At 46.9% G+C, this 23,493-nt stretch overlaps 2 protein-coding genes across 10 annotated transcripts in view; one reads left to right on the top strand and one right to left on the bottom strand.

The window, feature by feature from the left end:
• LOC128330227 (toll-like receptor 13) overlaps positions 1 to 23,493 on the bottom strand; it is a 44,038-nt gene continuing 20,545 nt past the window's right edge. For 5 of the 8 annotated variants that reach the window (XM_053262721.1, XM_053262719.1, XM_053262714.1 and 2 more), the window contains 2 exons: positions 1,052 to 3,899; positions 1 to 245 (listed from right to left, as the gene is read on the bottom strand). In XM_053262721.1, the coding sequence (XP_053118696.1) occupies positions 83 to 245; positions 1,052 to 3,750 (2,862 nt within the window). In that variant the 5' untranslated portion in view covers positions 3,751 to 3,899 and the 3' untranslated portion in view covers positions 1 to 82. Of the gene's footprint in view, positions 246 to 1,051; positions 3,900 to 7,905; positions 8,097 to 8,247; positions 8,352 to 8,948; positions 9,184 to 23,493 lie in introns of those variants that run through there. The other 3 variants (XM_053262716.1, XM_053262718.1, XM_053262720.1) reach the window with 3 other exon arrangements.
• The window catches only part of LOC128330228 (brain-specific angiogenesis inhibitor 1-associated protein 2-like), a 36,376-nt gene continuing 31,581 nt past the window's right edge, over positions 18,699 to 23,493 (top strand). For both annotated transcript variants that reach the window (XM_053262727.1, XM_053262723.1), the window contains exon 1: positions 18,699 to 18,784. Coding sequence is in view for 1 of the 2 variants with exons in the window: in XM_053262723.1 (XP_053118698.1) it covers positions 18,737 to 18,784 (48 nt within the window). In the remaining variant the exon portion in view is untranslated. The remainder of the gene's footprint in view (positions 18,785 to 23,493) is intronic.

Genomic DNA, 23,493 nt, shown 5'->3' with positions numbered 1-23,493 from the left:
TGCTTCATGCCATTCAGGCCACTGTTTACTCTCAGAGAACACCAGAAACACCAGCCATGATGGTTTCCTCCCTTGCTGGCAGTTACTCGATTACATTGAATAATGGGACACCTCGCTCTTGCTCTGTAGAGTTCAGGGCCTCACGCAGTCTGGTCCAGAAGAGATTCTCAGCCTCTGGGTCCTCAGGCCATGAGAGGTAGCTCTCTTGCTTAATTAGTTTCCTCAGGCGATGATAGGGAGACAACCTAAAATGGAAGGAAGAAGGTTTTCCACTCTTTAGAATTCTGACCACAGTCACCCACTCTCCCTCCACCACAAAATAAGAAGAACAATGTTGGATCCAAGCACAGATCCATCTAGTCTAACATCCTGCTTCTCAGGGACCCATCCAGGAAGCAAGGCATAAAGGCAATAGCCCTCTCTTCTGTTGTCCCTGCCCCCAGCAACTGGTATTCAGAAGTGCATTGCCTCTCAACATAGAGGTAGCATAGTCAAGATGGCTACTAGCCATTGATAGGTCCATCCTCCATGTTGTCTAAGCATGGTCCATCCCACATCTTAGTCAGTCCCACATCTAAGCCCATGGCCATCACCACCACATTGCGGCAGTGAATTGCATAGATTAATTATGCATTGTGGGAAGAAGCACTTCCTTTTGTCGATTCTGTACCTCCTGCTAATTCATTTCATTGTATCGGTCATCCAATAAATGGAACTCCAGGTTCTTGAGTTATGGGAGGGGGAGAAAAACTTCTATCCCATTTCTATACATAACACATAGTTTTATACATCTATCATGCTCCCTCTCATTTACCACATCCTTCTGTGTGAAAACTTCTTGTTGTGACTAGAGCAACCCGGACCTCTCCTCCCACAACCCTCTGGCATTTTCACCACATTCCAATCCTTACCACTCCCATTTCTCTTCTCTCACATCAACTGGAAATAATATAGATGGAACTTGCCATTAAAGAATGGAAGTGGATAGAAAGCCCACTCCACCATTCAACATTCCTGCCCGATCTCTTGCTGATGAGCTGTCCCCACTTACCTGTAGTTAGGGATTTCTTCCATAAAGACCACAACCAGTGGGTCCTCCCCATGGTAGTAGATCTTGGAACAAGCAAGTTGGATTTCCAGTGAGCACCACTCGTTTTCCAGGTAATTGTTGCTCACTAGGCACAAGGTCTTGCGGCTTTGGCTTATTCCATTCTGCACGTTGTCCATGTAATAGTCTCCAGGGGCAAAATCTCTAGGCCCAAAACAGAGCCGGAAGTAGGGCTCCTCCTCTTCTTCCAGCTTTCCCAGGAGATTCTTTACCACCCATTCATGGTCCTGCCCACAACAAGAAATGTAGGCATCATATTGATAGTCCTGTTCTTTCTGGTGCAGTTGCCTGTATCCCCAGCCCCTCAGGAGATAGTAAGCATGCCTCAGGGTCCATCCAAACTTGGCATTGATCAAAGAACTAAGCAGGAGCAAGAGAGTGACTACTGTGGTGATAGCGAACAAGTATATTCCCCAACTCTCAAAGCAGAAGGACAGGTCTTCATCAACAAAGCGATAAGTGTTGAAGCTGGAGCTAAAGCAATTATAGGAGCCCAGCCAGGCCACCTGGATGTTTGGTTCAGACACAGACCAATTCTGGAACCATACATTCTCACAGGAACAAGTAAGGAAGTTCCCAGAGGCATCCAGATATTTTAGAGCTGAGAGTCCACCAAGCAACTTTTTACTGATGTTCTTCAGGTTGTTCTTGCTCAAGGACAGCTGCTCTAGAGCTGTCAAACCAGAAAAGATTTGTTCAGGCAGGTCCTTAAAGGAGTTGTCTTCTATCTGGAGTTGACTTAGGTTACTCAGACCTTGGAAGATATTTGGATGGGGTCTCCAAAAGCCTTCCTTACTTGGGGTGATTTCAGAGAGGTCTAGGGACTTCAGGCCAGTCAGGTTGACAAAGGAGATGTTGACGAACAAGAGGCTAGGGTTGCCCTTCAAGGAGAGGTGCTGGAGATTCTCCAGGCCTTGGAAGAGTTTCTTTGGGGGGCAGATGGTCTGCATAGGCTTCTGAAAACTGAGGTCCAATTTCCAGAGGGAGTAGAGGCCAACAAAGGGGCTAGGATAATCATACTTTTGGTAAGTAAAGAGATTGTTGTGACTGAGGTCCAAGGTTTCCAGTTTTTTGAGTTTTACAAAACTTGTATGAGCCAGCTTGTAAAGCAAATTATGACCCAGAGAGAGGACTCTCAGGGAGGTGAGTCCATAAAAAGCACGAGTTTGGACTGAGAGGATTTTGTTTCCTGAAAGCAGGAGGGTTTCCAAGTGGTTGAGCTTTTCAAAGGCATAGTCCTTCAGTCGTTGGATGCTATTGTCCCTTAAGTCCAAAAACTCCATTTTGCGAGCATAATTAAAGGTGTCACGGGTAACAGCTGTGACCTGACAGCCCTGCATGATGAGTTCCCGCAATGCCCTCATACCCATAAAGGATTTTGACTTGAGGTTGGTCAGGTGGTTCTTTGACAGATCCAAATAACTCAGTTTTGTCAAAGGTCTGAAGACGCTCTCATTCAACTGGGATATAGAATTCCTCTTCAGGATTAGAGTACGTAGCTGCATCTGTTGCCCCCAGGCACTAGAGCGGAGTTTCAGTACTTTGCACCTGTCCAGCGAGAGGAACTCCAATTTCTGAAACTTGTTGAAAACCCCATTATCTAGATACTTGTACTGTGTAGTAGACAGATCCAGCCATGTGAGGTTAGTACAGGAACCCAAGTAGTTCAAATTAAAAGATTTAATATTGGAATGCTTGATGTCCAAAGAAGTCAAGGATGGGAGATTCTGGAAAACAGAGCAAGCTTCTGGCAGGCTGTCGTTTAATGATGGATTCAGACTAGACAAGTGCAACATCGTCAAGTTAGGAAGAGACACATTGATAAGCTGGGAGACGTTTAAGGGGTTCATGTCCAAGGACAACTCCACCAAGGCAGGAGTGGCTTGGAAGGATTCAGCCTTCACTTCTGACATGTTGTTAAAGGTTAGGTTCAGTTGCTGCAAGCTAGGAAAGGAGCAATTGGACAAGTCCAGCCTTGAAATGCCATTGCTGTTTAAGCTGAGATTCCTCAGGATAGGCAAAGTGATCCGGTCAGGACCTGCACATGGTGCGGAAATATGGTTGTAATCCAGATTCAGGAATGTGAGGTTGAGCAAACCTTCCACAGCTGTTGTGACCTCTTGAAACATGGAGAGATCATTGGAGGGCAGGTGGAGTTTGTGGAGAGCCACCTGGAACATGAGGGACTTGGGGTGCAGTGTGGTGATTTTGTTGTGCCCCAAGTGAAGCTCGCGTAGCTTGCTCAGTTTGGCCAATATGGTGGCCCCCACGGAAGCCAGCTGGTTCTGGCTCAAGTCAAGGACCTCCAGGTCCACCAAGCTTTGAAAGGCATTGGACTCAATGGTTGATATCTGGTTATGGTCCAAATACAGTTCCAACAAATGAGGGAGGTGGGAAAAGGCCTTGAAGGGCAGAACCTCCACTAAGTTGTGGGAGGCGTTGAGCCAATGAGTGGAATTGGGCAGACGAGAGGTAGCACGGCTTAGGTTGGTGATGGCCTGGGAAGCACAGAAAGCAAGGCCTGGTGTGTTGGGAGAAAGGATACAGTGTCTGAACCCAAAAGAATCAGCACCCCAGGGGGACCATGTGAAAAGGGCTAATAATGCATAGAGCATCAAGGAGAAAGGGCTGAAATGAGACATATTGAGGCAAGAGTTCTCTGTGGAGCTCCTCTGTGTACCTACTGCTTATATTCCATGGCACGGTGAGGTTTTTTCTGTACCAGAAGTATTTGTTTCTTTCCCTTCTTGCAGCATGGATGCAAACTGTACCTCTGCATGCAGACGTTCAGCTATAAAACAAGAATGCAAAACGTTTCTGATGGGTTTGATTGGGGATGGGGAAGGGGTAAGCTGATACTCTGCATGAACATAGCTGGACACTGTTAGGTATTTCTGAAAATTGTACTTCGAAGTCAGTGCTTTACTTCTATACTGTTCACAAACTTGTTACTGTATACACAGGAGTGCAGTGCCCACCTTATTCCCCAGAAAGGGAGAAATTAAGGGGAATCATATGGCAGTCCTAAGTTTGGGGCGGGTATACAAATATGTCAAACAAACAAACAAACAAATGATACTGCAGAAATTTTTATACCCCTATTTCCTTGCAATGCTTTTCTATCACATTACTATCACAGACTCAAGAAAATACCCAAGAGAAGGATCCTGTTACATGCATAGGTCATTTCCTGAAGCGGTCCCAGATAGCAATTTTACTTTGCTTAACCACAGAAGGACAAGTGTGCGTTCACATATCATCCAGCTTTAAGTCAAAGTCCCTGCAAGCTATCTGGGAGCACTCCATACACAATCTGGGTTTTTCATTGCACATTGGTGCTTAGCCCAATTTATGTCTGGGGTAAAAATCCTGTGGTAAAGCCTGCTGTCTGGGAAAGCTCCTAGTTGAAATGGGAGCTGCCAGGTTTCTGTTTGTTTGTTTTATTTTTAGTGGGGTTTTTGTTTTGACATTTTGTCTTTTACAACATCTTTCCCAATTCCTCACCCCCACCCCGCCCCTGAGCCCAGCCTTTCATTCCACTTTCAGCACTGGTTGGGGGGAGATGAGAAAAGAAAGGAGAGATGGATAGAGAAAGAGGGAGAAAGAAAGCAGAAGCGGGGGAGGGAAGAGGCGAAGGGATACTCACCATTGCACTAGTAGGTGTGGGTAGATCAGAGGGGTTTCTATTCTAAGAATAGTTCAAGGAAGTTGTCCCAGATTTCTGACCATTTATCCGATTGATTTACTTTTAAGAGGGCCCATTTTTCATGTGCCGCTAGCTCAAGCAGGGCCTATAAATGTGCTTCTCCTCACCCCACCCCCTAGACATAAAGAGACATATCCAGGATTCTGACTGTGAGTGGACACCAGCATACCCCACAGACGATCCATGAGCGGGCCGCTCTCCCCACAGACGATCCATGAGCCCTCCCTGGGCGGCCACAGCGGCCACCCACACAACTGCCGGCTCCATCATGGAGCCGGCCGGGGCTGGGGAGTTCGGGGGCCGAGTGGCCCCCGGAAGCTCCAGTATGCCCCGCACGAGCGCGCAGGGCATACTGGAGAGACCCCCGAGCCGGGAGGCTGCTTTAAAGCCTCCTGGCTGAGGGTCTACTCATGAGTAGCCGCGGCTTAGCCCGCTCTCCCCGCAAACCCAGACAAAGCGGGTCTCACTGATCGTGAGACCCGCCTCAATGATTAATTATGTCTATGGAGCTGAAAAAGAATCAGAGCCAATGCAGTGGCAGCACTAGAAGAAGAAAAATGGTGGGGCACAGAAGGGGCAAAGTGCATTTTCTAAGTGGGCCAGCTGTGCCCCACAGATTTCTAAAACAGGAATGGGAGGCAGGTGAGGGAGCAAACGGCTTGTTTGAGGGGGTGCTTGCCCCCTCCAATCCACCTGTGAGCCTATGAGAGTCTTCATTTTTTTTACCAGAAATTCAGTCTGTATCACTGTAGTCCAGTCCTTGGCTTCATCGACACACACTGCAAGGGACAGCCACAGAGTTATTGAATGGGTCTCCACTTGATGGGGACCAGTGGGCCCTCTGAGAAGGAATGACAAGGCTCCCTTTCGCAACACTCCTGGTCACTCATTTCCAGCCTCTCCAAAGCATGTTAACCCTAAAGTACTTTGTTTCGCAAGGGAGGAATGGGAATCAAACTGAATTTGAATTTCAAATTCAGCTCAAATATTCAGAAAACACCTGTGGTACAGCTCTCCCTTAGACATGGGAGAGAGTAGGGAGCCCTAGGAAGCACGCATCCCTACAGAGATTACAAGCAGTTGAGCCTGCAAGTTCACTAGTATAAAATGTAACACCCACATCATGTCGCTTCAAGGGCCGGCTCTATCAGGCAGCCGCTGAGACTCCAGTGCCTGGGGAGAAAACCACTGGCACCCACCATAGACTAGTTACTAAGGAGCAGCAGCAGCCCCCTAAGAGATTTGGGCCTCCTTAGAATGGGTGGTGGATCCCCTCCTCAGCTGAGCCACCTCCACCTGCACCCTCTCTCTGCACTCTCTGAGTGGAACAGTGGTAACATTGGGTGGGAGGGAGGAGGAGAAGGGTGGTGGCAGGGGTGCACCTAGGTAATTATGGAGCTGGACCTAAAGGCCTTTGGAGGCCCTCCTCTGCTTTGGAGGCCCTCCACACACACACAGTATTTTTAACATGTGGGTTCTTGATGGCAGAAACAGCAACTGAACTCACAAGAATATAAAACAGGTGTATTTGTGCAAATATGCATGAGCAGAAACATTTCCACACTCAACTTCCCATCCCACGTCTTTCTTTCCCCACTCCCCCCTCTGTCTCTAAAGCAGAGGTCACGCTCCGCCACCCAGCACAGTGGTGGCCAGCACCACCCAGGACAGACTAAGGAGGATTTGGAGGCCCCCAGGGAGTGTTAAATTAAATTAAATTAAATTTATTTATTTACGGTACAAGACCAAACATAACGTACATACAACAAGCAGCAATAATACAATTATCAGAGGAAGAAGAAAGGAAAAGAACGACGCATAAAACATATCAATTAAAATTAGTTAAAGCATTTCTTATTTTTATAGCAGCTGCACAAAATCTGGCCGTGGCCAAGGTAACTCCCTTGTGCCGACCTGACAGGAAGAGCTCAACATAGAACTCATCCTGGTGTCCCAAAAATTTGCACAAATAAGGTTCAAGCCAGGAGGTACGGATGGTTTTGTAAAAGGTACAGTGTAAAAGCACATGTGCAGTTGTCTCAACCACTTCTGCACCACAGGGACATAGTCGATCCTTATAAGGGACACCCTTATACCTTCCCTCCAAAACCATAGATGGCAGGACATTAAATTGAGCCTGGGAGAATGCTCTCAGGTAGGGATGGGCCCAGACCGGTCCGGACCTGGGTGGTCCGGATTGGGGGTGGGGGGTCGCTTTAAGAGCAGCGGGAGGGTTTACTTACTCCTCCCGCCGCTTTCCGCCATGGCACCGTAATTAGTAGAGTAATTGGGGCGGCAGGATACCTCCCTGCCGCCCCTTCCCCGCTGCGGCTCTGCAAAGCTCCCAGTAATGCTTTGCGCGTGCGCACGTCAATGACATGAAGCGCGCGCACAACGTGCACACCCCTACTCTCAGGGAGTGTGGAGAGGCCCTGGACTTCAGCCCGGAGGTCCAGGGGTAAGACTACCTCTGGAAGGGAGCCCACCAATGGTATGTTGCCAAAGTCCCCCAAAACCTGCAACCCAATTTTGGGGGACTATCTTGTAAGAGAGTCTGTTTGCCTCCACACATGGCTCTACTTGAATATTAGTAAATACGGCCAATACTGCACAGATACCATAAATCTCCAGTGTGCTTTGATTCCAAAGAAACCAAACCCAAGTAGGGCTGCTGCCAGTCTGGAACACCATGCCACTTGGGGAATCAAAAAGGGCTTAACTACACGATGCAAGGAGACAAACCCCTTTAGCAAAGCTCTGCTGCTGTGCTCGAAATATGGTGGGATGAGAATGAGAGCCCAATGCTTTTCAGGTGGACCTAAACCCATCCGGCTTCTTTTCACAGAAATCATAGAGTTGGAAGCGACCCTGGAGGTCTTAGAGTCCAAATCCCTGCTCAGTGCAGGAATTTCCTAAAGCTTCCCTGACCAACGGCTGTCCAGCCTCTGTTTGAAAGCTTCCAGTAAAGGAGAGCCCGCCACTGCATGAGGCAGTCTGTTCCACTGTCCAACAGCTCTTTTCACCAAACATGAGTCCTGTCCCATTTTTCTTTCCCCCACCCCACTCCCATTATGAGTAACTAACAGCATACCTGCTACATTTCCAAGGTGACAGACGTCAAGGTTTAAAATTCACAGTCTAATCCTGAGAGGTTAGCAGGTCATATTTCTTCCTTTGATAGAAAAGCTCTGAGATTCCTTCATTGTCGAGAAAAACTTGCCCTCTTGAATTTCTGCCTGTCGTGTAGCTGTTTAAGGCACAGGAGCCTAACCTCTGCAGCAGCTATTTTTAATGATGATTATTGTCAATGATGATTATATATACTGCTTTTCAATCACAACAGAAAATCTCAACGCATAGAAAAAGGAATAGAATGATTCCCTGTGCCCAAAGGGCTCACAATCTAAAAAGTAAGACCCGTTTCTTGCCTTACCAACGTTAGTAATAGTTGGCCGCCTGTTATTGAGCAAGCTGCAGGGCAGAGCTGTGGAAAATGCCCTCTCATTCCAAATACCACTTCCTCCTCCTCCCTCCTTCTCTGTTCTCAGTTTCATTTTGCCAGCTGTTTTTGTCCCTAGTAACAAACATCCTCGGCTAACTCCAATCCCAGAGTGGGCAGCAATCAGTCAGTCAAACTGTATTGGAGTCTCAATCCAGCACAACAAACAGGATGTTTTTTAAAAGAATAAAATACAATAAGCCAACAACATAAGAATACCACTGAATTATACGAAACACATACATTAGGTTGAACCCAAAACATAATCCAAACTATTTCTCTCACACAGCTTAGCTAAAAGTTAGATTAGTCATAATATGTTGTCAAGTTTTAATAACGGACACACAAAATGTGGCCACTGTTGGGGAAAACCCTGGTGGGCCTCCCGGGAACCTCGTTCGAGTCTCCTCTAGGATACATTAGAATTGTGATCAGGAAGGAGAAAATAAACATAAAACTAATCAGAGCTTATACATTTTGGATAAGGGGAGCAATAATAAATTTACAGAAATCTCTATTAAAACACAATACATGTGTTTTTAAAAACAAAAACAAAAAACCATGAGCTAGCGTTTCCACTGCTCAGCAACCACAGGGACATCTATGTTGTACATATTGAATTTTCTTGAATCTACCTTCTAAGATCGCTGATGAGACTGAACAGCAAGTTTAGGAACCCGCCTTCCACCTCTGACCTTCTTGGGCCTTTTGGTCCTCCCCTATAATTCTGTGCAGCCGCTGTGCTCTCCAGCCCTAGGTAAGTTTTCATTCAAAGAAGTGCAGCTACTTCTTCCAAGTCTGGGCAGCTCTATGACCTTAGGACTATACTGTAGGTGTGTCACAAGAAAAGTGAAACCTCTGAGAGGACAAGGCTTTACTGTTTGAAAAAGAAAGGAGCCAAGAATTGACCCCGCCTCCTTGCCTAAAACAACACTGAGTGTTTCCTTCTTACTTTTTGCTTGGATTGCTTGTTTTCCCCCAAGCTTTTAAGCTGTCACTCAAGGGGGGGGGGGGACTCAGGTACAACAAACTACAGATATCGCAGGGTCTCAGCTTCTTTTCTTTAAAGGTGTGCTTACGTGAAGGGTGTCCTTAACCCTTTCCCTGCTGCAGGGGCCTTGCTAGGAATGGAAAAGATCCAGAGCCCACACATCCTGGCTCAGGCTCCAACTTTCACCCCTCTCCATTACTATCGATTTATTTATTTATTTATTACATTTTCTATCCCGCTCTTCCTCCAAGGAGCCCAGAGCGGAGTACTACATACATACTTAGGTTTCTCCTCACAACAACCCTGTGAAGTAGGTTAGGCTGAGAGAGAAGTGACTGCCCCAGAATCACCCAGCAAGTGTCATGGCTGAATGAGGATTTGAACTCAGGTCTCCCCGGTCCTAGTCCTAGTAGTGGCAAAGCTGCCATGTGGTTTATTACTTTATTGTGTCTCCTTCATAACCCACTATTCAGGATTCCCCTCACCCCCCTGTGACAGCAAAACTGCCACCTTAATTTTTATTTTTGGTGTGTTTTCTTTTTACCTCCGCCCTCCTCTGGTCTCTAGAACTGCCACTTATTTATTTAGCCTAGAGTGCACCCCCCGCCACCCCCCGCCCCTCCTCTGATCTCAAAACAGGGTTGGGAGCAACGGAGATCCAGGTCACCTGGAAAAGCATTTAGGACATGTACCCCAGGGGGCAGGGCTAACGACACCCATGCCCTGCTGCCTGCTTTTTCGACTCAAACACGCCCCACCCTACCCGCTTTCCCACAACCCGCACACACGCAGTTTTCAAACTGTGAAATAAATTGAGAAGCTGCATGGTGAACAGTCAGACACGGTCTTATCCACCAAGAGGCCCCTTATCATGTGCTAACAGTAAGAGTCAATTCTGGGACTATTAAAAGCACTTAGCAGCCTCAGCCCTCCCACACTCTCCCTCAGCTGCCTTGGGGCCTTTGTTCCTCTTCCAAGTGCCTCAAAGAATTTGTCCCCTCCCTTGGAAGACGGGCTGTTTTCTAGTCCCAGTTCCGGCTCCTTCGTTGCTTTACTGGGATGCTAGTAGGCACTTTGAATGCCTCCTTTTGCATCAGACTGTTGCAGAACGAACAAATGCAGCCCGTGGCAGAGCAGGGGAGAGCCTTCAACGATGTACAGGGGCTGAGAGGCAGAATGAAGGTGTCATAAGCCCATCTCTCGCCTCAGCTGTGAAATGTTGGGGGTGATGACACGATTCAGGGGGAAACAAGTTCCAAGAGGGGCGGCCCAGGGTATTGCGCTACCCGGAGTGAGGGGCCAAATGCGGCCCAGCTCCCATGCCCCTGGTGGGCCCAGCCCCCCTTCCAAAGCAGCCTTGAAAGTGGCTCAGGGGGTAGGGAGGAGAGAAAGTGGCCAGCAGCTGCCTCCTTCTCTCCTCGAGCTTTTTGAAAGCTTTGCAAGGAGTGTGAGGGAGTGTGAGGAGGGCACCCCTTGCAAAGCTTGCAAGGGTAAAGTAGGTCCTGCAGAGCTGCTTCAATGGCGGCGGCGGCAGCAGCAGCAGGGGGCATCCCCAATGGAGCCCCAATAATCTGCCGCCTAAGGCAACTGCCTCACCTTGCCTCATGAAACGGCCACCTTTGGTTCCAAGGCTCATCCTGTTCAGTTAGGATGAGCTTTGGAATTAAGGTACTTTCCAAGCCTGACTAAACAGCGTACTGTCTCTGTTTCCAGCTAAGGGCTACTGTTCCTCATCCAGTTGTCCTGGGTCACAGCCTACCCTGATCTTCCAAACCAATGGGGCAGGCAGGCTCTGTTCCTTCCTCTTTACAGATGCCAGGAATAACCAGCAGGGGGCAGTCTGTAACCAATACACATTTATTTCACCTAAACCCACTGCGGGGGAGAGAGAGAATTGGCAGTAAAAAGTCTTGGTCTCCGGACTTTCCCCACAGGGGGCCTGGACGGAGTCCCGTGGGAAAATGAGTCGCCCAGAGCTGGCACCATGTGCCTGGGAATCATGCCAGCCCTGGAAAGCAACAATAGCAGATAGGGCCAAGCCTTCTGCCCACCAAGGCTAATGTTGCTTTCGCCAAGCCTCCCGGTCCACTCTTGTTGCAAACTATTTTGGGAATCTAGCCACATAGTGATCGAGTTAAATCACTGACCTACCTCCATTGATCAGTGGCATGCATTAGCTAGTCTTGGACCTGGAAGGCCTGGGTTCAAGTCCTACCTCTGTGCCACGGAGACTTTGAAATGACAATTTGCGCTACCTAGCAGTTAACTTGCTGCCTGGACGCTGGTGCTTTGCCACTTGCACACATAATGGACACAGGCAAGATCTGCCATTCTGAACACTTTGATTGCCCTACTGCTTGTTTCAAGAGCACTTTGGCTACGTTTGCTATTCCTTGAAACGGCCCTGTGATATGGTCTCCACACGATAGCCGGAGGTGGGTGTAAAAATAAGTAAATAAATCGGTATGTTTCCTAAGGCCACTTGGAGAGATCATCATTGAGGTGAGAGAGGAACTTCATTCATTCATTCGACTTCTATACCGCCCCTCCAAAAATGACTCAGGGCGGTTTACACAGAGAAATAGTAAATACATAAGATGGATCCCTGTCCCCCAAAGGCTCACAATCTAAAAACAAAAACAAGATAGACACCAGCAACAGTCACTGGAGGTACTGTGCTGGGGGTGGATAGGGCCAGTTACTCTCCCCCTGCTAAATAAAGAGAATCACCATATGAAAAGGTGCCTCTTTGCCAAGTTAGCAGGGGTAAAACTTCAGAGTTCCCTGCTCATGTTCTTAAAGTCAAAGGAGACATTGCACTGAGAGATCCATTAATGATCTTCCTTTCTCCAGGAAATAGGCCTGCAGCTTAGTGGGAAAGCATCTGTTTTGTACGCAGAAGGTCTTGGGTTCAATTCTTGACATCTCCGGACAGGGCTAAGAAAAATTCCTGCCTGAAGCCCCGAAGAGCTGCTGCTAGTCAGAGTAGACAAGTCACAATACCGAGCTCGATGGAGCAATTATATCTGACTCAGTAGATGGCAGTTTCTTATAGTCTGTTTTATCTTGCTAAATGTATGCACAAGGAATGGCTGCTAATATGATCAGGGAAGTGGAGCTGTGCGGGGGGGGGGTTAACGCTTTCTCCTATCCTTTCCTTTCTAAATCATTCCCTCTTAAGCTGCTGTTTGCTCTACAGGGAACAAATATAGGCACCTCTGTCACGTCTGGGTTCTTCCCACCACCACCCGGCTGCCCCATGGAGCAAGTAGCAGATGACAACAATTTTAGATTGGGAAAATGTCTCCTCTCCCAGCAACCCACTGCTTCGGTTCTTTGTGTGCAGACACCCCACAGAAGATCAAACCGAAGTTTGAGAACGTTAGTTATACTGGTTCTGTCAGATGCTCTGTACTTCCCTTGTTTGAATGAATGAATAGCTTTATTACAATCGTTGATCAGTTGTACATACAAGCAGATGATACTGTTAAGTCATACAGAATACACCGACACAGAAGCCTCTTGTAGCAGCATCTAAAAAGAAGCGCTGGAAATTAGCTGTTGGCAGATCTTAACAGCACCTGCCCAAAATGTGGCAACATCGTCGGTGACAGAAGGTTTCTTATCTGCCAGGAGTGTGGCGTAAAATTCAGCAGTCCGGCCGGGAAAATGTGATAGCAGGGGATAAATAAGACAGCACCAGCTATCATTATAAAAAGGACAAAACAGCAACACATGGTGGACAGAGACAACCTAGCCTGAGCCACAGGGGCAAAACTGACTGGCCAGAGGAGTTTTCAAAAACCTTCCAGATAAAACTGCTGCTGCTAAGGCATCATATCTTGCTCTGAGAAACACTCTGTGATTGGCTCGGTAAAGAATGGGACAACAGATAGCTAGCAGGCTCCCTGTTAAAGTCATCAAGGCGCCCTCTTATGGTCTCTGAGATGGAGCTTAAATCATTCTGAAGTTCAGTGTCCAAGACCCTCTGTTTGAGGATCTCCTCGGCTTGACTGTAATCTAGTAATGAAAGATATTCAGTAGAAAGGCCAAGTGATAACTGTTTGCCCAGCCAGTAGTGCTCGTGTCCAGTAGATTGAACCCTATCTGCCAATATAAGAGGAATCGGTCCCAGAGGGGAGAAATGGATCCTAAGCCAATAATTGAGGATTAAAATCCATGCTTTTGTTTCCACACTCTAGAGGCCTGTTTCCAACCTCAACACTGTGTTGGAGATACACCGAGGGGCCCTAAATACTGTTCTCATAAATTTAGATTGGATGATCTTCAGTGGCCTATAATTAGGGTAGGGACCCAACTGTGTGCCATATAGACATTGGGCCAATTATTTAGCAGCAAATAGCTTTAACGGTGCAGGGATAACCTCTCCACCTTTGGAGCGAAAGAATCTTAATGTTTTTGAAGCCTTCCTTTGTGCAACGTAGTCCACGTGGGCCTTCCATGACCCAGTGGCTATATTTTGACCTTCCATATACCAGTTAAATATCTTTGGTCACTTGGCAAAGACCATTACTTTGGATTTCTGGAAATGAATTACCAAGTAATTGTCCTTGCAGTAAGTAGCCAAGAGCCTAAGTGCTCGCCTAAGGCCCACGGGATTTCGTGAGATGATTGCAGCATCATCTGCATACAGCATGATTGGGATAGCTGTGCCCACAATAGTTGGGGGATGTAGTGTTGGATCGGAGAGATTATTAGCTACGGTATTTATGTAAAGATTGAACAGAGAGGGTGCCAAAATGCACCCTTGTTTAACTCCTTTACTAATAGTTATTAAATGTGAATGTGAGCCTTGAGGGTTACATCTCACTCTTACACTGGTGTTCTCGTAGAGCTTCTGTATGAGAAAAAGTAAATGCCTATCAGTATTAGTGTCTCTGAGTTTTCCTCAGAGGCTTATCCTCGAGATTGAATTGAAGGCTGCTTTAAAATCTACGAAGGCCACATACAAGGAGGACTTAGGTTTGTGTCGGGATTCCCTACCCTCCTCCGTGAGACAGGGTTGTTTACTGAGTCAAACGGCAGTATGCCGGGAGAATCAGGGGGCTCCAGATGCAGGACAACCCCAGTAATTACCTTTCAGGAGTCAGGAAGGGCTCAGAGAGGCGGGCAACAGCTGCTGAGGGATGGGCATGTTCAGCCCAAGAGGCAGCAGAATGGTGGAGAGGGAATAGCCGTGATATCAGCTCCACAGCTGCAGACAGGTGTAAAAAGGCTAATGAAGGGGGTGGAGTTAGACAACAAGTCCCCTTTGGAGGCCAGGGATTGGCTAGCCAATCCACCTGCCTGGCCAGGGAAGAAGGAGTAAGCTGGAAGCAGGGAGGAGTGCCCTAAACGTAGGGCTTTATTTAAGGCAGGGGCTGCCGAAGATGAGAGGATCAGCAGGGATGGGGTTCGTTGGTCTGGTGGACTTCCAGAGAGGAGCCCAGACCTTTGCTCCCTCTGATAGGCCAAGGAGTGGACTGAATATATTTTCCCCCTCCCAACTCTGAGGCAATGCCTGCGCCTATAATTTAGCGCGAGAGGGTGGAAAGTTTAGTTAGAGAATTCCTCCTCTCTAAACACGGACAGTTTGTTACTATATTTCTCAGACAGATGGTGTAATACCAGGGCATGGTCCATGGCTGAATGCCCTGTTCTAAAACCAGCCTGTTCATCACCCAAAATACCTTCATTCTCCATCCAGTCTTGCAACTTCCAGTCTAAATGCCTGGAGTAAGTTTACTCACAATGCTCAGCAGGCTAATTGGGCGATAGTTGGCAGGATCACATCTATCCCCTTTTTTAAAATATGGGCACTATTATGGCTATGCCCCAGTCTTCAGATATGAGCCCAGTTAGATCTATGCATGTAAAGAGGACTGCCAAGCCAGGGGCCCACCAATCTGCATTAAACTTAATCATTTCAGAGAAGATACAATCACAGCCCGAGGCCTTGCCAACTGGTAAAGAATCAATAAGCTTCTTAACTTCGGCAACTGAAACAGGTGGCCATTTAGGAAGTGGGTCATTTTTAAAATCTACTGGGACTAGTTCCAGGATGTAGCTATAATTGAGCGGATGGGTTCAAAGAACCCGGGCCACCCAGCTCCTGAGGGGGCCCCAGTGCCACCCTCCTGTTTTCTTCATTATTTCCCTCACTCTGAGGGGCTTCCAGGGAAACGGGTGAACACAGGCCCCCTAGTCTTCCCTAGCTATGCCCCTGACAAGTTCCTCCTCCTGAACTGCATAGAGAGCTCTAAAGTGTAATTGCCATGTCTCCATAGGGACCCGAAGGGTCAAATGGGAAGGACAATGGTTCGAGCTAAAACGTCACCTTAAGTGGTGCAACAGGGAAATGCTTGACTAACAAGCAGAAGGTTGTCGGTTCGAATCCCCGCTGGTGTGTTTCCTTCCTATATCGGGCAGCAGCAATATAGGAAGATGCTGAAAGGCATTATCTCATACTGCATGGGAGGAGGCAATGGTGTATTCTCCTCCTGTATTCTACCAAAGAAAACCACAGGGCTCTGCGGGTGCCAGGAGTTGAAATCGACTTGATGGCACACACTTTACCTTTAATAAGCCAGAAGAGAGGGGAATTCCCCTCTCTAACTGAAGCAATCAGTTTGCTGCCAGGACAACCTTTGAGCATCTCTTCTCTTAGCTTTGATCAAGGATTTATATTGTTTTTTCAGGACTAGTAGTGTTGAAGGAGTTGCACATTGGGGGTCTTGTTGGTACAATTTATAGTTTGCCACTAGCTCCTTCTTGGTAACTACACACTCTTGGTCGTACCAACCTCTAGACCTACCCGTTAGCCGGCAGTTATAGTGAGTTCTTTCTCACACGAGATGATCTCGTATCATATGAATGAGTGTGCCATAATGATCATATACAACCCAATCTCTCCCCTTATTAACTCATCACTGACTCCCATCATATCATCTGAGTATAACAAAATGTCCATAACTTGAGCTCGCCTCTCATGCCACCTTTCCTCATTTTGATGGTATTGTATACCACCTCCCCAGTTTGAGAAACGCCATTCTGTAGAGGACTGCTCACTCCCTTGCCAAGGGCTCTCATGCCTTGTAAAGCCAAACAGGCCATTTTCCCATCACTTCATCTCTGTGCTGAGAAAAGCTGTGCTGATTGCACTTTTCCTTGCACAGTTAGCTATAACTAAGAAAGAGAGAGAGAGAGAGAGAATTGAGTTTGGAGAGGAAATAAGAGCCCCTCCCAGCAATTGGGTACCTGTCTGTCAGGCAGCTTTTGAAGGCAAAAAGGTCTTGCTGGGGGGAAAAACATTGGCAATATTCCAATGATCCATGAGCCACGTGGAAATATTATTCTTCCTGGCCTGAGCCACAAGGGTAAATTGGCCCCTTTTGTTTGAACAGAGGATCTACCAGCACGGGAAAAGCTGTTGCTGGTGAAGGTTTGCCTGTGTGCAGCTGTTAAAGGAACACCACCTCTAAGGAAAAAGGTGGGACTGGGAGGCAGAGTAGTCATCATTACTGCTGCTACATTAGGACTGAAATGTTTAAATATCAGATTAATTGGTTAAAAACCTGATTGACTAAATAGGTTGCCCTGATTAATGTCAGCCAATTAAATCAGAGTTTAAATGTGTTTAAGTTTTATTTACTAATGTGTAGTAGTAGGCAGTAGTAATTATTAATTTGGGAGTATTTGCAAACACTGCTGGTGGAAAGTGCTCCATCCTGTGGGACTACCTCTTCTAAGGGAATGCTTCTTCTAAGAAGGTGCTGATTGTGATACATGCATGCAACAGTTCCTTATCACTACTGGGCAACATCCAGACTAAGTTAGTTGACTAAGTTCCAGTGGATTTAATGGGACTTAAGTTAGTCATAACTAATGTGTTGATTTCAATGGTGTTGACTAACTAGTCAGGACAGGGCTCTCTTTATCAATGGCAAATTTATGCAGATTTAATCCATTTATTAACTGATTAACTGTCTAAGATGTCTATAATTGGGTGGCAACCTAGCTTGCCTGGTCATATTTAACTGCACTGAAATGACCTTTTATGCAATTCAGCAGGCAACATTACAGAAATTCAGATATTATGTCTGCACTTCAAACCTTGAATTTCACTCTTGTAACCTTGAGAGAACTAATAAATGCTTCTGTCTGAACTCATGCTGGGAAATGTGAAGGCAATAATAATCAGAAGCATCAACTTGCTAAATTCAATTTAAGCTGTTTCTCATTAGTATAGTGGTAAGGATTCCCGCCTGTCACGCAGGAGACCAGGGTTCAATTCTTTGAGGAGGAGATGCTCTAATCTTTGACGAGGAGAGCTGGTCTTGTAGTAGTGAGCATGAATGGTCCCCTTTGCTAAGCAGGGTCCACACTGGTTTGCATTTCAATGGGTGACCACATGTGAGCATTGTAAGATATTCCTCTTAGGGGATAGGGCTGTAGCTCAGTGGAAGAGCAGAAGGTCCCCGTTTTAACCACAGGTTCAAGGCTGGGAGAGACTCTTGCCTGAAACCTTGGAGAAGCCGCTGCCAGTCAGTGTAAACAATACTGAGCATAGACGGACCAAGGGTCTGACTCGGTATAAAGCAGCTTCCTGTGTTCTTATGTTGCTAATGGCTGACAGCCACAGCGGCTTGTGGAACAATATTCTAGTTGCGCTAAGCCTGGATCTTGTGCTACAGACTAATGTTGCACCACTAAAAGAATGCTTGTGCTCATGCAACAACTGCACAACTGTGGCATGCCTCATTTCTTTTAACGAACACATCTGCACAAGAACACGGTGGCACAATTCTGGAAATCTGTGTTTTAGAGCAATTAAGCTAATACCTTGTGCAAGCTCACAACTGCTCATTCCTCCGCCGCTCTGGACGTCAGCCACTATTTCTATAACCATTATTTCTTGTTCCTCCACCACCCCGCCAAAATCCGTAAATCCAACAGCACCTATACGCATATCCAGTTTTCTCAGGCAAATCAGAACCATGGAAATTCCTTGCCGCCTATGCACACCCCCTAAAAAAAAACAAAAAACATGCTGAACATTTCAGAGTCTAGCGTTCAGCCAAAACAACAGGCAACTATTGACAGCCCATCTCCAATGCTACACGTTTGTTAAGCACACACATAACAGGTTTTTAATGTACATGAGGCCTGTTTTAGAGAACTGGAGAGAGCCGGATCCGTTTCCCCCCATCTCACTACGGCAGGCCATCTCTCTGTGTGGTCTGCTTGTTGACGCTCCAGCTGGATTCCGGCGTTGATTTGGCCTCCTTTCCCAGCTTTTCTTCCTCGGCGATCAGGCAGGCTCCCTCTCCCCTCCTGCTTTCCCCCTCTAAGACCCTCCCCCTTGCCCCCCCAACCCCACCCCTTTTCTAGCACGCCCCATCCAGGCCCCACGGCGCTCACTGCCCCGGCATCATGTCCCGCTCGGAGGAGGTAAACCGGCTCACAGAGAACGTCTATCGGGTGAGCTTGACACTTTATGCCCTCTGTGCGCCTTCCTTTCCCATTCCCCCTCTCTCTTTCTCTTCCGTCCCTCTCCCCTTCCTCTTCGCTCAGCCTCTTTCCCCTTCCTCAGCCACCCCCCCATGCCCTGTTTATCCCACCTTCAGTTTTCCTTTCCTTTCTTTCCTCCTCTCCCCCCCCCCCGCCCCCTCTTTGGCTCAGCTTCATCCATCCATCTCTCTCCTTTCTCATTCTCTTTCTCTTTCCCCCTCCCTCCCTGATCTCTGTTTCCGTTCTTCCCTGCTATGCTACCGCACGCACCCGCATCCCACATTACCACCCAATCCCACCCCATCCCTTTTGCTTTCTGGCTGTTCCTACCAGCCTTTTGTTCACCTCCCAAAGATCTGCTGGAAAAAAAGAGAGCCCATGAAAAGGAGAAGGAGGGAGAGAGGGAGCGTGAAAGGAAGGAGAGACGAGTGGGACAGAGTGTTCCAACATGCCCCCCCCATCCCAAACGCCCACCTTGTTGGATGGATAGAAACCCAGTATTAATCGCAGGGCCTAATAACTTTTCCCTTCACCCCCAAGCGCTCCACCCTCACACAGCTTGATCAAAATATGCTCCCAGAAGTTGTCTGGTGGATTCAGAAGTTTGGTTTCTTCCCGAGAGAAGTGACACATTCCATTGTTCACAGGATTTACAAAGGAAATCGCACCACCAACAGGCTTTTAAAAATCTTTTGCAGGGGTGCTGCTGTTTTTATGAGACACGAGTTTGGGTGTGTACGTAGTGGGGAAACTGGGGAAAGTTCATCAAAGGCTTTTTGCTTCAGTTCCTTCCTCAGAAGGAGCCACTGAATGAACTGTAAGGGGAGCAGATTCCGATATGGGTTCCTCGTTTTGAATGAAATCCGGTCACCCACTTTTCTGGTTAGTTTCTGGTGAAGTTGGAAGATTGGAAGAACTCAACTGCAAACCGCGCCCCCCTCCTCTTATGGAAATGAAGCAGATTCCCTGCCAGATCCTAGCCTCAATGTACTTGGCCCAGAGATGAAGAAGGAAACTTAACCCATTCTTTCCAGCATCCTGACCCTGAGATGGAGCCGTTCCTTAAACATCTTGACTCCAACTGGATGAGATATTCTGTTCTTATCCGGAGAGGAAACACGCACATCAACCCCAGGTTCCTGTGCTCTCTTTGCTGCCTGAGCTCAGAAGAGTCACATCTGACAGCTGTTAAAGCAAATGCCGAGAAGGGGCCATCATCTTGTGATCGGGAAGGGGGGCTTGAGGGGAGGCCTGATCCCCCTGAGCTCTGCAGAATCTAGGCCACTAGGGTGCTTTTGCACACGGATGTTGGGGATGTGCTGAGAAATGGTTGCACGCTCATGTTTTAAGACAGGAGGTCTCAAACTTGGGAAGTGTTTGGCTACAACTCCCATCATCCACTGCCACAATGGCCAAAGGCCAGGGATAATGGGAGTTGTAGTCCAACAACACCAGGGAACCCAATTTTGAGAACCCCCACTTTAAGTCATTTAAAATGTCATTGCACATGATGCTAAAAAGGCTTTTGAGTCTTTCTTTATACTCTGAGTGCACGCATGAATCAGGAAGTCAAACCAAACTAAACCCAAATGCCAAAACTGGTTTGGAGAGATTTTTCAGTCAACTAGAACAGTCAAAGAAACCTACAGTCTGTTAGTTTGCCTTGAACTTGAACTTAAACAAAAGAAGTGGCAACTGTCTCAAAATCAAGTGGCTCAATCAAGTGGCACTCAGTTTTCAATAGTGTGATTAATGTTTTATCTTACTGGGGTCCCCCTACCCCCTATTCTGTTTGTTAAAAACTACATACATTTTTCCAAAACTAACGCTTCAAAAAATAATACCTCTAGAGTTACTTTGCAAGCAAAGGAGTTCAACATTATTCTGCATGAAATTTGTCTAAGTTGGTTATAAACTCAATGAAAAAGTTTGAACTGGTTATCAAAGCAAACCACTTTTAAAACTCTGAACCAGAACTAAACAGAGGGGTTAAAGAAAATGCGGATAAACCTGAACCAAATCTGAACCCAAAAGTTGAATGGTTTTATTCCCACAGATGTATGTTGCTGATGTGGGGCAGAATACAGAAGAGAGATGTTTTGAAGATTACGAAGAGGGTTGCAGTACCTTAAAAATAAACAGATTTGTTGTGGCATAACTATTTGTGGACCTGAGTCCTATTAATCTGTTTGTCTTTAACGTGCCATAAGTCTCAATGTCATTTTCACTGCGACGGATTAACATGGCAACCTTTCTGGAAAATTTAAAAATTCCCACCGGGTTTTAACTTTTACATTATAGAAAAGTGGAGAAAATAAACCACAGTTTTAGCACCATATGTGAAAATGCCCTTTTGTGATGAAACAGTTCTACTGCATAACACATGCCCTCCTTCTTGCATTTTCCCCTCTTCACCCCATTGCAGTCTATCTCTCTGCCCTCCCACATGTCCCTGCCTAACCCAAGATCCCCCCACATCAAGGCATCCACCTTCATTCTGACCCTACCTCAGTACTCTTAAGCATCATCCCACCTTTCATCCAAGTCTTCTTCCATCCAGTCACGCCTCTCCCATCAATGCCTCCCCTATCACCTTCCTTGTGAGGTAAGGCAACAAAACCTGGGTTTTTTAGTTTAGAAAAAAGATGGCTGAGGAGCGACATGATAGAGGTCTATAAAATTATGCATGGTGTGTAGGGAGTGGAGAGAGAGAGAGAGAGAGAGAGAGATATTTTTCTCCCTCTCACATAACACTAGAACCAGGGGTCATCCCATGAAACTGACTGCCAAGAAATTTAGGACTGACAAAAGGAAGCACTTTCCCCACACAATGCATAATTATTTTATTATTTTATTTTACATTTTATATCCCACTCTTCCTCCAAGGAGCCCAGAGCGGTGTACTACATACTTAGGTTTCTCCTCAGAACAACCCTGTGTTGTAGGAGAGAGAAGTGACTGGCCCAGAGTCACCCAGCAAGTCTCATGGCTGAATGGGGATTTGAACTCGGGTCTCCCCGGTCCTAGTCCAGCACTCTAACCATTACACCACAAATAACTTATGGAATTCTCTGCCACAAGATGTGGTGACAGCCACCGGCCTGGATGGCTTTAAGAAGGGCATAGATAAATTCATGGAGGACAAGTCTATCAATGGCTTCTAGTCTGAGGGCTAGAGGCCACCTCCAGTCTCAAAGGCGAGATGCCTCTCAATACCAGTCACAGGGGAGCAGCAGCAGGAGAGACGGCATGCCTTGCCTTCATCTCTTGCCTGTGGGCCTCCCAGAGGCATCTGGTGGGCCACAGTATGCTGGACTAGCTGGGCCAAGTTGGGTCTGATCCAGCAGGGCTGTTCTTATGCTCTTAACTCATGCCTTCAGTTTTTCCTCCTCTTTGGTCAACCAACTCAAATCATCTGTTGGTTGCCAGCTTCTCTTCTCTAAGACTCCGCACCCGTCACCATCACCCTGCAATGCAGGGATTTGCCTTACCAGAGCATTGGTCCACCTGTCTCAATACTGTCTGCACTGACAGGACAGTGGCTCTCCAAGATCTCAGCAGGACTCTTCCCCAGCCCTACGTGGAGAGATTGAGCCCGACCTGCTGGAATTGAACCTGGGATCTTCTGCGAGCAAAGCGAATGCTCTGCCAATGAGCTATGGCCCCATCCTCAATATGGAGAGTGATAATACTGCTCTACCTACCAAGGAAGGACTGAGATAAAATGGGTGAAGGGCTTTAGCAACCTTGAAATGCAAATCCGGAGTACTGTGGGGTCTACCGAGACAAGATGAGGCCATTGCCTCAGGCAGTGGATGATTCAGTTGCCAGTGAGGTAGCAAGATGCTCTCCTGCCTCGCACTTTAAAAAAGAGTAAAAGAGGGGGAGGAGGGTACATGCAAGGGGGTAGCATTTTGCGCCTGCCTCAGGCGTGCAGAGGTCTTGAGCCACACTGGAGTCTCCCTAAGAATTCTCTGAGGGCCGGTGTGGCGTAGATGCTAGAATGTTGGACTTGGAAGAGGAAAACATGTAGGAGTGTGCAGAACGTTCCGACTCGAAATGGGCCAACTCAAAACATTCCGAGCTCGAAACAGAACACCCTTTAAATAAAGGGCCTGTTTCGCGTTGGGAGCAGAAACAATCAATCAATTTATTACGGCCACAGGCCATACAGAGAACATACAAAGATTAAAACAAGATTTTAAAAAACACAATATGCCAACAGTAATATAATACATAATAATTAGGACAAAACAATAGCTCCTATGAATTAGACCTTGAACAAGATCTTAGTCTAATAGCGACATAAAATAATTTCACCACCACCTTAGTAACCTCATTATTTTGATCCTCAAGACAGAAATTCAAATAAAAGGAGTCAGCTCTTCCTGGAAATTGCTCTAACAGAGGGAATATGAGTTCTTTCCTAGTACCATAGTAAAGGGAGCAATATAATAGCACATGCGAAACTGTTTCAGAGAGGCCTGCACCACAAGGGCATAGGCCAAAGTCTGACAATCCCTTATCAAATCTTTTTTCCAAAAGGGCTGAGGGCAACACATTCATACGGGCCCTAGTGAATGCTATCCTAAACTTTAAAAAGTGTAGAGAAGCTAAATATTTAGCACCTCTATTCCCCAAAGGGGGCATGATCCCGCAAAATAGAGGAGAGCAGGTCC

The sequence above is a fragment of the Hemicordylus capensis genome, chromosome 6 (assembly GCF_027244095.1).
Source record: "Hemicordylus capensis ecotype Gifberg chromosome 6, rHemCap1.1.pri, whole genome shotgun sequence".
In the NCBI taxonomy this organism is placed as follows: domain Eukaryota; kingdom Metazoa; phylum Chordata; class Lepidosauria; order Squamata; family Cordylidae; genus Hemicordylus; species Hemicordylus capensis.
Note: the sequence above shows the minus strand (reverse complement) of the source record. Positions and strands in the feature narration are given on the sequence as shown.